General features: G+C 33.0%; 1 protein-coding gene and 1 long non-coding RNA gene across 4 annotated transcripts in view; one reads left to right on the top strand and one right to left on the bottom strand.

Moving 5' to 3' along the window:
* The window catches only part of LOC126733480 (uncharacterized), a 264,393-nt gene that overhangs the window by 94,528 nt on the left and 153,906 nt on the right, over positions 1 to 15,959 (top strand). The gene's annotated exons all lie outside the window — the stretch shown is intronic.
* The window catches only part of LOC126733450 (large proline-rich protein bag6-B), a 54,990-nt gene that overhangs the window by 31,113 nt on the left and 7,918 nt on the right, over positions 1 to 15,959 (bottom strand). For all 3 annotated transcript variants that reach the window (XM_050436760.1, XM_050436762.1, XM_050436761.1), the window contains 5 exons: positions 10,025 to 10,111; positions 9,645 to 9,969; positions 9,399 to 9,590; positions 4,010 to 4,487; positions 3,805 to 3,947 (listed from right to left, as the gene is read on the bottom strand). In XM_050436760.1, coding sequence (XP_050292717.1) covers positions 3,805 to 3,947; positions 4,010 to 4,487; positions 9,399 to 9,590; positions 9,645 to 9,969; positions 10,025 to 10,111 — 1,225 coding nt within the window. The remainder of the gene's footprint in view (positions 1 to 3,804; positions 3,948 to 4,009; positions 4,488 to 9,398; positions 9,591 to 9,644; positions 9,970 to 10,024; positions 10,112 to 15,959) is intronic.

Genomic DNA, 15,959 nt, shown 5'->3' with positions numbered 1-15,959 from the left:
TTTCACATGCAGCACGTCGATTGTTCCAATCACGTTCTGATAATTCCTGTGCCAGAACCATCTTGTATGGATGAAAACGAAGATCCTTGTGAAGAATTCTTCGCACAGGGCGGTCAGATAAACGAAGGGCAGCTGAGTGTCTCCGTGCAGAACGTCTATGTCGAACGTCTAGGCCGAGCGTCTCACAGTGTCTGAGCTGTCTGTGGCCGTCCACCTCCTTTTTTGATAACAGATCCAGTTTCTCTGAAGTTCTTGACCCACAACACAATTGATTTTCGGTCCGGGACTCCTTCATTTCGCGGAATGTGGAATCTTATCCGAAACGCTCGTTGCGCAGCAATAACTGACCGATTTTCGCGGACGTACACTTCCACGGCGAAGCTTCTGTCCGTTGCTCCACATGATGCTTCAGACTAAAACATGTTTAAACAAAACTGTTTCCCATACGGCTCTTAGTGGCGGTACCCCCACTATTCTGCGACGCCGCACGGCATTACGAGGGAAGGTTAAAAATAGGGAGACAGTTATGCCGCACCCTGTATAAAAATAGGAGAACATTCTGTAGAATATGGAACAAAAATCTAATATTTAGGCATAGGGATAGATCGGGACTTAAATTTTAAAGGTCATACACCTGAGATCATTAAGATTTCATACAGGGTGTCAATCTGAAAATTCCCGGATTTTCATTACTCCAGTAGCGACAATTTTCTTTGTTTAAATTTCCATATAATATAAATGAATACTCATCAATATCCTGTAAAATATTTTGGTTTTTGTTCATAATATTAGTCATTATTTCACAAAACTCAATTCTTTTATCAAAAAGCTGTTGAAGAATTTGCATTTTATACGGGTGAAATTGATGTAACTTTAGTGCATTTCTTACTGTTTCGTGAGACATTCCTACATGGCGTGACACACTGCGAAGTGATATAGAGTGATGAAGATGGCTCTGCATTAAAGGTGCCTAAAACTTCCAGTTGTGCAGCTTCATCCAAAACACGACGACTAGTTTCCACAAACTTAGCAATTAATTTTAAAACTTATTTATAATTTAATTGACTATTAGGATATATTTCGTTAAACAATGCTGCCGTTCTTCTCACGCATCTTTGACTAATAATTTCCATTCTTTGCTCAAGATTAAACACAATTTTTCAAAAAAATACTTAAAGCTTGACTTTTTTAAGTTTTTTTAACAACTTTTTAACAAATTTGTCAATCGTTACTAAAGTGATTACCACGCCAGTACTAGTTGAGGAAATCTATCATGTTTGCTTGATTTTTCGCAAACTTCTCAATCAAAAGGTGGACTGTGTGGTACTTTTGAAAAGGGAATTAAAAGACCTTTAAAATGAGGTATCACTCGACCCTTCTTTTCATTTAAGATTTTAGAGGTTATGTCCGTCCTCGCCAGGGAGCTGCTGCAATTTAATTGAAAACTAACCTAAAAAATGTCGCCCTCAAACACGTCAAATAAATGTTGATAGAGTCAGTGTTATTTGGTTCAAAAATTTGAAGCCATGGGGCTTGGTTAGATCTTGGGCCACTTTGCATTTATTTTATTGTCCACACGGACGCAGTTGGCCAGAATTAAAGATTATATCTCTAATAGCATTGACATTTACTCAGGTGTGCCTCAAGGTTCACATGTTGGTTCAATATTTTTTAATTTATTTATTAGAAATTTGAGTGATGTTATTGTTTATTCAAAACATTTAGCATTTGCATAGCTTAATACAGAATTGCTCCAGAAAGATTTAGACAGTGTAAATTTGTGGTGTAGTCAAAATAGCCTTGATCTTAATGTTAAAAATTTCAAATTATCACATTTTGTCATACAAGCAATAATATCCCACTAACATTAGTCGAAACTGATTTAGTTGTTCTGATTGACAATAAACTATCATTTGTGTCACACATTGAAAACACTGTTAATAAAGGAATACGTAGCTTGGGCTTTGAAACGAGAAATAGTGTTCATGAATTTATGAATTTCTTGTTCGCTCTTTGCTTGAGTATGCATCGGTGATCTGGCCTCAAAACTTTTTTACTCGTTTTAAAAGTTTTTATATGACATTCAAAAAGTTTGACATAAATAATACAAACACTTGTCTCCAACGCCAACTGCCAAAGAGGCGATTTAAATAAAGTAGTAAATAAATATTATTTTAATCATGTTTTTAAAAAATGGTGATTATGTCGAAAATGGTTGCTCCTAGCGACTTTAATAAGGTATACATATTTAATGTAATATTAAAACAGGAAATTATTTTGTTACTTTTCAAACCAATATACGGAGCTGCAAAAGAGGTAGGGGATTTAAAAAAGTAACGCAACGAGCGCCCTCTACCGAAAACTGTATATAGTAAGAAAAGTTTATAAAGAACCGGTGACATCAACAGGCGGCAAAATCCGCGCATCTCGTTATTCTATTGATCGGGTCAGATGACTATGTCGAGGTCTGAAGACAGTGGAGGCGGCACACTTGTTGAAATTATTAATATTTATAGCTAGCGATATTAGAAGTGCGTTTGATTTAGTTAAAATACCAACTAAGAATGCATATATTTAAATTTAATTGCTCCGAGATTCGTTTAAAAAAATGTAGATAAATTAAAATTATATTTTTTAGCATTGTGATGTGCCCATAAAAAATCTAATAAAAAATAGTTTTACTTACAGGAGGATGCAGTTCGCTAATTATTTTTAAAACAGGACTTCAAATAGGTAGCTGAAAATTATTCTTTATTCAAATTTTTTTTAGGATTAGGTATTTTAAACGACTTGTGTAAAGAAACAAATTGGTATAAGCTTAAAATTTTATTTCATTGTTTTACATATTATATATTTTTATTCACTATCAGATAGTGTATTACAACCTAAATCAGATTCATCCGATGAAGACCATTCGATCTCTGTATCAGATGAGCCTGTATTTACTGTAAATTTTAAAGAATCCAGTGCTTCATCAAAAAGGTGATGACTTTCGAAATATTGTTTTTCTATGTTGTCTATCCACTAAAATGTCTAAATATTTATCCACTCATCATTCGAAATTTCCGCAATTTTACTTACCTTTTATAATAAAAATTGGATAGTCTAACTAAAAAAACTATAGTCTATTTCACTATTATACTTTAAAAAAAACACACAACAGATTTTAAATGCCTTATAACACGTTTAACTCACTTCCCGTACGAGACGACACTGAGTAGGCCTTCAGGCTACGTCATAGGCTTTAAATCCCCGGCAGGTACAAAGAAACGAAGTACGGCGGCTGCTTTGTTCTTGCGGTTTCTTTAATAAGAAGCGAGAGAAAATATATTGCGGTAGTCTTTTCTCTCTGCCACCGGATTTTCTATAGATTTTGTGTTGAAAATGGGTTTGTGCGCATATTGAGCAGCCGGTTCTTTATAAACTTTTCTACCTATACGAAACGTTATTTTTCTTTTTAAAAGACTCGTATGTTCTAAATTTAATGTCAGTATATCATTTAGTTCAGGACCTATGAGAAAAAAACGATAAATCAACTAATACTTTGACACCCTGTATTTCAGTTACTATTAAAGTTAGGATAAGGCAAGTTGACCTCAATCATATTATTTTGACGTAAGGAATCTACTGTTGTTCTATGTCCCATTACTTTCGGGACACCCTGTATAATTAATTCACTGCACAGACAATTAGGCACACATCAAGAACCAAAAAATATGTTAACTTTACACCACTAAAAGAAACTTCACTGCATAATATACTGCTTTCTTTAAATCCATGATATTGTCTATATTATAAACTTACTTGCGAGGGTTGTCCTGGCGTTTGCGCGCCATTAGCTTGATTATTCTGATTCTCCGATCTCTGATTCGCCATATTCAAGGTATCCCCTATCTGAGAACTCACCATCTGCATCAACGACTGAATCAAATTCCCATTTCTCAAAGCTAAAAAAGAAACATTCCGAAAATGCAAAAAAAATCCTCGTTAAACCACACTAAAATCATACCATCCGGCGTGACCTCCATAAAGAACTCCATATTCCCGCCGGGTGGACCTTGACCTTGCGGCTGCTGTGCCCCCGATTGGCTATTATCAGTTGAAGGCCGAGCCTGCTGCGCACCGTCCTGCGTAGTAGACGATACCGAACTAGTAGGCGGGGCCGTGGTGTTATTGTTATTATTCGCCGGTCTCTGATTGGTCGGTTGCTCCATTCGGATTTCAACCGGGGTAGTGATCACGCGCATCGTGCCTGACGGAAACGGCAGACCGACGAAACCTTGTTGCATGTGGGAGGTCAACGGTATCGTGGCCCGTCTGGTGGATTGGGCGGTCGATGAACTGTTTGTGCTGTCCGGGGTGGCGGCATTGTCGCTCGAAGATGTCGGCGTGTTAGTCGACGACGTCATGTCGGAATTGGTGGTTGAGGACGTTGTGGAGGCGGGGGTGGTCGTCGGAGGTCTATCCGCCGATAAGTTAATCTGAGCCTTGAAAACATTGAGAATAAGATAAGATATAATTTGTATTTAGCACAAAAAAATCGGTAACAGCTTCAAAAAATCAAAGACGAAGGTCTTAAGTTCAGACCAAAGACATCAGTTTTTGGACAAATCCAAAACCTCAATCCGATCCACGTGCAATCCCAATCAAGTGCAAACACAATCAAAATTGCTGTATTAGGATACATTGATATAAATAAAACCTTAAGCACCAGGCAATGTAAGAAGGATTTTAAAATCCCACAAATTTTTCCTTACAAAATAAAATGATTCCACGAACTAAACGAAGTTATTATGACCGACGACTTCAATACGTCGAAGAAATGAGTAAAAGATGTATTGGAAATCCTTTTTTTTTGTACTTAATATTTGTTTTTTGGATCAATGCTCATTTTTTTACACGGATTGGTTAATCGACACAATTGTAGATAATGGAGCGATTCAAATCCGCATTTGTATAGAGGCCCATACTCGATATCCGAAAAAATTAATGTATGTGCTGGTAAGTTGGGGAAAAAATTAATCGAGCCATTTTTTTTACCAGGCATCCTGACCTTATAACTCAAGAAATTGACCAGCTATCATTTTGAAAATTTGTACACATAATCCATGGACAATTTCGTTGGACACCTATTTCAGCGTTTTTCCAAATTCGTACGAGAATTTGAGAAAAAAATAATTTTTAGAAAATATTGATTTTTTTTTTAATTTATTTGACACAAAGTTCATAACTCAAAAAATTGACCAGATATCATTTTGAAAATTTGTACACATAATCCATGGACAATTTCGTTGGACACCTATTTCAGCGTTTTTCCAAATTCGTACAAGAATTTGAGAAAAAAAGTTATTTTTAAAAAATATTGATTTTTTTTAAAATTAATTCGACACAACGTTCATAACTCAAAAAATTTACCAGATATTATTTTGAAAATTTGTACACATAATCCATGGACAATTTCGTTGGACACCTATTTCAGCGTTTTTCCAAATTCGTATGAGAATTTAAAAAAAAATTATTTTTAGAAAATATTGAGTTTTTTTTTTATTTATTCGACACAAAGTTCATAACTCAAAAAATTGACCAGATATCATTTTGAAAATTTGTACACATAATCCATGGACAATTTCGTTGGACATATATTTCAGCGTTTTTCCAAATTCGTACAAGAATTTGGGAAAAAAAATATTTTTAGAAAATATTGATTTTTTTTAAAATTAATTTGACACAACGTTCATAACTCAACAAATTGACCAGATATCATTTTGAAAATTTGTACACATAATCCATGGACAATTTCGTTGGACACCTATTTCAGCGTTTTTCCAAATTCGTACGAGAATTTGAGAAAAAAATTATTTTTAGAAAATATTGATTTTTTTTTTAATTTATTTGACACAAAGTTCATAACTCAAAAAATTGACCAGATATCATTTTAAAAATTTGTACACATAATCCATGGACAATTTCGTTGGACACCTATTTCAGCGTTTTTCCAAATTCGTACAAGAATTTGAGAAAAAAAAATATTTTTAGAAAATATTGATTTTTTTTAAATTTATTTGACCCAAAGTTCATAACTCAAAAAATTGACCAGATATCATTTTGAAAATTTGTACACATAATCCATGGACAATTTCGTTGGACACCTATTTCAGCGTTTTTCCAAATTCGTACGAGAATTTGAGAAAAAAAATATTTTTAGAAAATATTGATTTTTTTTTAATTTATTCGACACAAAGTTCATAACTTAAAAAATTGACCAGATATCATTTTGAAAATTTGTACACATAATCCATGGACAATTTCGTTGGACACCTATTTCAGCGTTTTTCCAAATTCGTACAAGAATTTGAGAAAAAAAAATATTTTTAGAAAATATTGATTTTTTTTTAAATTTATTTGACCCAAAGTTCATAACTCAAAAAATTGACCAGATATCATTTTGAAAATTTGTACACATAATCCATGGACAATTTCGTTGGACACCTATTTCAGCGTTTTTCCAAATTCGTACGAGAATTTGAGAAAAAAAATATTTTTAGAAAATATTGATTTTTTTTTAATTTATTCGACACAAAGTTCATAACTTAAAAAATTGACCAGATATCATTTTGAAAATTTGTACACATAATCCATGGACAATTTCGTTGGACACCTATTTCAGCGTTTTTCCAAATTCGTACGAGAATTTGAGAAAAAAAATTATTTTTAGAAAATATTGATTTTTTTAAAATTTATTTGACCCATAGTTCATAACTCAAAAAATTGACCAGATATCATTTTGAAAATTTGTACACATAATCCATGGACAATTTCGTTGGACACCTATTTCAGCGTTTTTCCAAATTCGTACGAGAATTTGAGAAAAAAAATAATTTTTAGAAAATATTGATTTTTTTTTAAATTTATTTGACACAAAGTTCATAACTCAAAAAATTGACCAAATATCATTTTGAAAATTTATACACATTTTCCATGGACAATTTCGTTGGATACCTATTTCAGCGTTTTTCCAAATTCGTACGAGAATTTGAGAAAAAAAATAATTTTTAGAAAATATTGATTTTTTTTTAATTTATTTGACACAAAGTTTATAACTCAAAAAATTGACCAGATATCATTTTGAAAATTTGTACACATAATCCATGGACAATTTCGTTGGACACCTATTTCAGCGTTTTTCCAAATTCGTACGAGAATTTGAGAAAAAAAATATTTTTAGAAAATATTGATTTTTTTTTAATTTATTCGACACAAAGTTCATAACTTAAAAAATTGACCAGATATCATTTTGAAAATTTGTACACATAATCCATGGACAATTTCGTTGGACACCTATTTCAGCGTTTTTCCAAATTCGTACGAGAATTTGAGAAAAAAAATATTTTTAGAAAATATTGATTTTTTTTTTAATTAATTCGACACAACGTTCATAACTTAAAAGATTGACCAGATATCATTTTAAAAATTTGTACACATAATCCATGGACAATTTCGTTGGACACCTATTTCAGCGTTTTTCCAAATTCGTACGAGAATTTGAGAAAAAAAATAATTTTTAGAAAATATTGATTTTTTTTTAAATTTATTTGACACAAAGTTCATAACTCAAAAAATTGACCAAATATCATTTTGAAAATTTATACACATTTTCCATGGACAATTTCGTTGGATACCTATTTCAGCGTTTTTCCAAATTCGTACGAGAATTTGAGAAAAAAAATAATTTTTAGAAAATATTGATTTTTTTTTTAATTTATTTGACACAAAGTTTATAACTCAAAAAATTGACCAGATATCATTTTGAAAATGTATACACATAATCCATGGACAATTTCGTTGGACACCTATTTCAGTGTTTATCCAAATTCGTACGAGAATTTGAGAAAAAAAAATTTTTTAGAAAATATTGATTTTTTTTTTAAATTAATTCGACACAACGTTCATAACTCAAAAAATTGACCAGATATCATTTTGAAAATTTGTACACATAATCCATGGACAATTTCGTTGGACACCTATTTCAGCGTTTTTCCAAATTCGTACGAGAATTTGAGAAAAAAAATTATTTTTAGAAAATATTGATTTTTTTTTAAATTTATTTGACACAAAGTTCATAACTCAAAAAATTGACCAAATATCATTTTGAAAATTTATACACATTTTCCATGGACAATTTCGTTGGATACCTATTTCAGCGTTTTTCCAAATTCGTACGAGAATTTGAGAAAAAAAATAATTTTTAGAAAATATTGATTTTTTTTTTAATTTATTTGACACAAAGTTTATAACTCAAAAAATTGACCAGATATCATTTTGAAAATGTATACACATAATCCATGGACAATTTCGTTGGACACCTATTTCAGTGTTTATCCAAATTCGTACGAGAATTTGAGAAAAAAAAATTTTTTAGAAAATATTGATTTTTTTTTTAAATTAATTCGACACAACGTTCATAACTCAAAAAATTGACCAGATATCATTTTGAAAATTTGTACACATAATCCATGGACAATTTCGTTGGACACCTATTTCAGCGTTTTTCCAAATTCGTACGAGAATTTGAGAAAAAAAATATTTTTAGAAAATATTGATTTTTTTTTAATTTATTCGACACAAAGTTCATAACTTAAAAAATTGACCAGATATCATTTTGAAAATTTGTACACATAATCCATGGACAATTTCGTTGGACACCTATTTCAGCATTTTTCCAAATTCGTACGAGAATTTGAGAAAAAAAAATATTTTTAGAAAATATTGATTTTTTTTAAAATTAATTCGACACAACGTTCATAACTCAAAAAATTGACCAGATATCATTTTAAAAATTTGTACACATAATCCATGGACAATTTCGTTGGACACCTGATTCAGCGTTTTTCTAAAAATTGATTTTTTCAACAAGATAGTGCCCCACATCATTATGTAACACCTGTTCAACGACTTTTAAAAGAGGAGATCAGGGACCGCTGGATTGGCCTGCACGATCCCCGGATCTTTCTTCTGTTGATGTTTTCGTTTGAAATCATTTAAAATTAGTTATTAGTAAGAGTAGCCACACGGCTAAACTTTCACGCTTCCTTATATCCTCGTAGGAATGTATATGTATATGATATTCACACAATTGTAAATTATTTGTTTGCTAAATAAAAGACGTTTATCATAATTATTATTATTATCCTCGGGATAATCAACCCGCGACGATCAAATCCCACCCACGACTTAACTTTTTAATCTTTCAGTTTATTTGTATTTCAAAATTTCTCGTTCATAAATATGTTTCATTTGTATACAATTGATCTTTAAAACAAAAAAATCAAACATCCGAACAATTAATAACATACAAACACCCTGATAATACAAAAGAAGCAGCCTTGTTTTGCTCTTACCTCAACTTGTATGGGAATCCCGGCCTGAATCAAACGATTGGGCGGCGGTATTAAAATCGGCCTACAAAGCAACAACCGAGGACGACGCTGCTCCAAACTGACAATAATATCACTTAAACTGTGATAGGCGTGTCCCAAAAGGTGCAACACCTGGGACACTCTGTTCAACATCTGACTAGTTTCTTCACGTTCCTAAATAGAAGTCTCTTAGAAAAAATAAACTGAAAGTTAATCACGTTCGCTTACGGCTTCAGGTACTTCAGGATCCGTCTCCAAAAACTCCTGGTACCGGGCCAAGAAAGGAGTGAACCTGAACTGCAGTTGATTAAGACGTGTTAATAGCGTCGCCATTTCACCGGGGTGACACTCACGTCTTCGATTTTCTCGGGTGGGTGCTTCCGGTTGACTCGCGCCCGCATTAGTTGCGCTTTCAGTCGGTGCAGGTTCTGCGGCATTATTAGAATCTGCTGCAGTTTGAGATGTCGATTGCGGTGTAGATGAATCGGCTGGGTCTGAGCTGGTGCTCGGGCCGGAGTTCGGTACAAATGGCGTTGTGGAAACTTCAATGTTACTGCAGGTTTATCAGTGATGATTGGCGGAAAAAACGTATAAGTTAACTGACTTACTTTACAGCTGGAAAGATAGTGTTATGGACAGCATTTATGATGGCATCCCCGTCGATAACTTGGTTTCCAATTGTGGGAACAATGACTCTAGAAAATTATACTCCTATATTATTTGAATGAATAGGAAGGTGGGGCCTAAAGGAGAGCTTCTTGTCCAAAACAATCTTGCAATTTTTAGGATAAAAGAAACTTTATTTAGATATTTAATGAGACCTCAGCAAGTCAAAGTTCGTAAAAGCTTTCTACCAACCTCTGAAGTATTAAGGCAATTTTGTCTGTTTGCTGATGACTTTAAGTTGTTTAAAGATACTGTATACCCAACTGTTAATAAATATTGAATTATTTTTCGTCTTCTATGCAACCTTTGCTTTTTTTTTAACAGTAGATCTCCATTAAGGCATAGCTCAGAGATGTTCCAAGACGCCACTAATAAATTTGTGTCATCTGCAAATATTGTTAGGGTATTTCACTGTTCTTTTTGAATATTATCAATAATTTCAAAAGGCGAGTCATGTTTAAAAACAATAAACAAGAAAGGCCCCAAAATACTACCCTGTATAACTATTTCATTAGCCTGAATTTCTAAGAGCCAAATGAATAAGATAATTAAAGACCAAATGAATAAGAAAGCACCAGGCCATGATGAAATAAACAACAAAATGCTGAAAACACTACCTGACAATACACTCTTGGATATAAAAACCATTTATAACAAATGTATGAGCCTGTGCTATTTTCCGGTCGAATGGAAAAAAGCAATTGTGGTAGTAATACCTAAACAGGGTAAAAACAAAAAAACCGGAAAGTTACAGACCCATTGGTCTGCTGCCATCATTGGGAAAAATCTTTGAAAAGACGGTACTAAGCAGATTATGGGAGGAGCTAGATGAACTCAAAATAATCCCGCAAGAGCAGTGCGGATTTACAAGAGAATTAGCAACTGAGTTGCAGCTTGCACGGATATAACAGAGTCTGGTGGATTCTTTTAATGCGAAGGGATCTACCGCCATGATCACGCTCGACATCGAAAAGTCCTTCGATAGAGTGTGGCATGACGGTTCGATCTGTAAGTTGCAGAAATCTGGGGTGTCCGCAAGGTTCACTAAATTTATTAAAAATTTCCTGAAAGACAGGGAATTTACTGTTAGAATAAATGGAACTCTCACCTCCTTTAACAGGATGAGAGCGGGAGTTCCCCAAGGCTCCCCGCTCGCACCAATTTTATTCAAGATATACCAAGCGGACATTCCAAAAAGCACACACTATTCGCGGACGACACTTGTGTCTTTGCGAGCTGTAAAAATTTAATTCATATATCAGCGTACATGCAGAGTCATCTAGATAAAATTGTAAAGTGGGCAAACAAACTGGAAAATCAAAATAAATAGTAAGAAAACAGAGGCCATTCTAATAGCAAAAAAGCATGACCGCAACATCCCAAATTTGACAATTTAGGGCGCGCTGGAAAGATGAGATAAAGTACCTAGGAGTATATTTCGACAAAAAGAATAACTTTAACACGCACATTATAAAGCAAGTTAATTCATGGAATGGAACCATTCATGCGCTCTACCAACACCCACTCAAAGACAAGGCCTTAGTGCTTGGCGCGTGACGTCATCGATGTGGGCCACCGATTTTTAAAAACCAAGGGATTTCATATGCTAATATTTCAATAGTTGGCTTATTTTAAAAAATGCTAGGAATAGAATAGAGTTCAGGAAACATTCAAAGGTATGTTTTAGTTCTGGTTGAATGTCAGGTTAAATATTATGGTGTAATACCTATTAAATGCAGACTCCCAACTCCCCTACATCTGCCCCAAAATTCAACATACAGTTTGACCATCGGATCTGTGTCTACGAAAAGAATGCGGGCGAAATTTTGAAGCGTTGTCACGTCTTATTGCAAAAATGAAATAGTATTGAATGAAAAGTAAATATAATGGTAAAATTAAGCTATTTAATCATAAAAAAGATAATAAATAATGTAATGCAGTTTAAACCATATTTTTTAGTTCTATTTGCTAATGTTTTGCATATTATAAAATCCAATATTGACTAACATTTATCCGAAATTCCTAATAAAACTTACAAAGCCGGCAACGTCGTACTTTCGCGGAAGCATCTCGCTGTTTGGGGACAGGTGATTGGTTGAGGACATCGCAGCCATTAATTTATTATTTTTATGCAGCTCTCTGTCTTTCTCTATCTTATTGGATCGCATCCTACCAGGTTTTGTGTAATTTTCGGAATAATATCGATTTCTTGCGGATTCAGTGGCGGCGGCGTATGTTAATACTTTTGAGCTATTAAACTGTTTTTATTGCTGTATTTTTAGGTACCTACTTAATTTCTGACCTATGACTTTTGAGTAGTGTAACATAGTTTAGTTTATTTGCTATTATTGTTGTTGCTGTTTTGTTGTTGTTTTGTGTTATTTGTTTCTTTGTTGTTAAAATTCATAATTTTTAACATTTTTTGTGTTATTTACGTTAAAATGAATACCTTTATTCATAGCCAGGTAAGGGAAGTGATTGCGAATGTTTATAGGTAAGTAAAATGATAATAAGAGAATTATAAAGCCTAAGCACAGTTATGAAAAAAAAAAACATTAAAATAAAATCATTATTTATGCGACACTAAATTTCAAAAATTATGTACCTAATGTAATAAATAAAAATCATATTCAATGAAATAAAACCAAGCTCGATTGCTTTACAAACAAAAAAGATTTAAAGTTAATGTTGGTTATTTTGAATATAAAATGTTTATAAATATAAGTAATATGAATTGGAACGACGACTAAAAAAAATCGAATATCAGGATTATATACTTCTTGTACAAATTCTTAGGGTTTGCAATGAAGAAGCTACTAATAACTTCGTTAATCTACCAGTAAAGCGCAAACTTGAAAGAGTATCTCAATATACTGGCGTAAGCATTTCAATGGTGAAAAAAATTCACAAAGAAGATGAAGAAAGAATGCGGACGGACCCCAACAAAATGCTTTCTAGTCCCGGCAAAAAAAGACCGCGAATGACGAAGGTGGAACAAGACGACAACTTTCATTTTCAAATAGTTAAACACCTAATAAATCGAATTTATATGGGTTTAAAGTTGTGCCTACTAGCAAAAAGCTGTTGCAAAAATTGCCAGAAGAAAAAAAATTTCCAAAAATAACATCTTTAAGGTATAAATACCTAAGAGAAATAAAAAAACACCGAGCCGAAGGTCGCAATATTGCCTATTTAGATGAAACTTGGATAGACAATGACCTAACGTTTAAAAAATGCTGGCAGAGTGAGACTGTTACTGGAGTGGTTAGCAATATATCTTCAACAGGTACAAATTGATTATACTTATTTAAATAATAATTTAAATTATACATATTATGTAGTAAATTCAATGTTTAAATAGTATAATTGGGATTATCTGCCGTGCTCTTTCCCTCGCGGTATCCAGGCATCGAGTACGGCACTCTTATTTTAAGTGAATAAACTAAGTAGGTGTATTACAAATTTTGTGTTTTCTTTACTTTACTTTTATCTCAAACTTCCCTAATCTTGTCTGTCATTTTTTTATTACATATTTACAAATAAAATATTTTAGAAGACCTTAATTTCCAAATTAATATCTTACTTACAAATACATATTTTAAAATTAAAACCAAACCATATTTTTTAATATTTAATACATTCAAATCTGTGTAATCGGTTTATAAAATTTCGCACGTCACTGGCCATTTCATGAATGAAATGAGGCGGGTCTAGTCTACAACCACGTTCCCCGCACCGATACCGCTTAGCTACAGATTGGTTGGGCAGACTTTATGTATTTAGGTATTTATAATAATTTTTTTATACCATCCAGTAGTAAAAAATGTTATTATATACACATAAATACATATATTGAACTATTCCACACCTTGTCATAATTAAGAAAATTTAAAAAACTGTCATAATCAGGAATGTCATATTAATTAGAATCATTTAAAGTAAATCAATTGGATAAAGAACTAAATTAATTACCTAGGATACTACCTACATAGTCTTTAGATTCAAATATATATTTTATATGTTTTTTAAGTAGAATATTTAAAGTTAAAATAAACTTGATAAAGAACTATTATATTTTAATTAGTAGTGTTAGTGGTTGGTATATTATATAGCCTACTTCGTTAGGGTATCCAGTTTTATTTTTTTACTTGTTTTTTGTTTACTTGATCATTATTCTTAGTGCAATAATTTTTTAAAAGTGTACTGGATATACTTTTAATAATTATCTTTAAAACATCTGTTGCATTATGACTAGTGCATCCATCAAAATGTAATACATGTAATACAGTCTCGGTAGCAGTATTTGGATTTAAGTCACAGTCGGGGTTGCCATTATTGGTAACATTTTCCTCCAAAGGCAGGGTAATAATAGTAATAAGAAGCAATAGACCTCTATTGCTTCAAGTATTGCATATAAATCATCTAAACTATGGGAAGTATATGGAGTTTTAAATTTTTATGTTAAAACACAAACTGGCTTGCTATATAAAAAAGTTTCAACATTTAAATTAAAATTAAAAACAATTGCCCAATTAATGCATGGACCAGGTGTGTATTCAATTTTAAAAATTGTTAGCTCTTTGCTGTCTTGAGACTCACTATGAGCAGTAAACCAATCTTTTGGTAGTTTAAAAGCAGAAAATTTTTCTGTAAACTCTTCAAAACTGTCAAAATTATTTTGCTTCTCATGCTCGCCAAAGTCAATTTTGCTTAATTCAAGGGCTTTTGCATTTGTACTTTTGCTTTGAGTACTCTTTATTATACTACCTTCAGGAAAATGAGCTTCACATACTTTGGTGTTGTTTGTGGGCTCAAAGTCATCTCTGTGTATGGCTTTTACCCATTTTCGCCTTAGATTTATATCCTCAGGAAAACCGAAGACATGCACTTTAGGTCCGTTTTTATAGTTTCCGTTACAACCCGGAACACAACACTTTTAAGGCATATTTACACTCTGGTATTAACTACAAGCCGAACTCGAAGAAAAACATTAAATTAAACACGAACTAAAGTATTAAAGTCTGATATAAACAAATAAAACCGAGGCGCCGCCCGGCCGGCGCGCCGGAGAACCGGTTTTTCAGAGGATTTTTCTAGTCCGAAAATACGATTTTGCGATTTAAAAGTACGCGAAGAGTTTACATAAATATAACATACACGTTTCGCGGAAATAAACAGTTCCGATTTTAGAAAAAAACACAAAAATGAGCTAATGTTTACTGCGGATCTCGCAGAAATACCGGCAACGACAGAACATAAATATAAACAACCTAACCTCTCGTTTCATCAGGTGGCACAACTAGTAGGTGCGCCGTTGTCACATTTATATAGAAAGAACTCCTATTGGCAAGTAACAAGGTATTAGATAAATGATAAAATTTGAAAAAATGGAAGTTTAAATTATAAAAAGAGAAATAAGGATGCACTCTTTTTAACTAAATTGTAAAGTAAGAGCAGTTAAAGATATAGGTAGATTTAATTATTTTAAGATAGTAAAAGAGCATCCTAACGTTCACGGCAACCTGCAAAGTCTGGCAGCGTTTACGGCAGCCTTCCGTGGACGAACAACGGCAGCGTCAACAGCGGAATTCACCCGAAAATCAACCCGAAGGGCATGGCCCAAACGCGTGACGTCACGAGCAAAATTTTTTTGAGCGCTTTGTCCTTTTGTAGAGGTGTTATTGGCTCTACTCCTTTCTCTGCAGGAGCAGTAAGCTCTCTTTGACTAATAAATGAATGGTCTATAAACAGGTTCTACGTCCTAAACTACTTTACGCCTCAAACATTTTCTGGAATACCACGAAGACGAACATCAGAAAGCTTCAGGTGTTTCAGAATAAGTGTTTGAGGATGTTCACAAATGCACCCTTCTTCGTA

This window comes from Anthonomus grandis, chromosome 2 (genome assembly GCF_022605725.1).
Source record: "Anthonomus grandis grandis chromosome 2, icAntGran1.3, whole genome shotgun sequence".
Taxonomy (NCBI): domain Eukaryota; kingdom Metazoa; phylum Arthropoda; class Insecta; order Coleoptera; family Curculionidae; genus Anthonomus; species Anthonomus grandis.
This window is presented reverse-complemented; position numbering and strand designations above follow the sequence as displayed.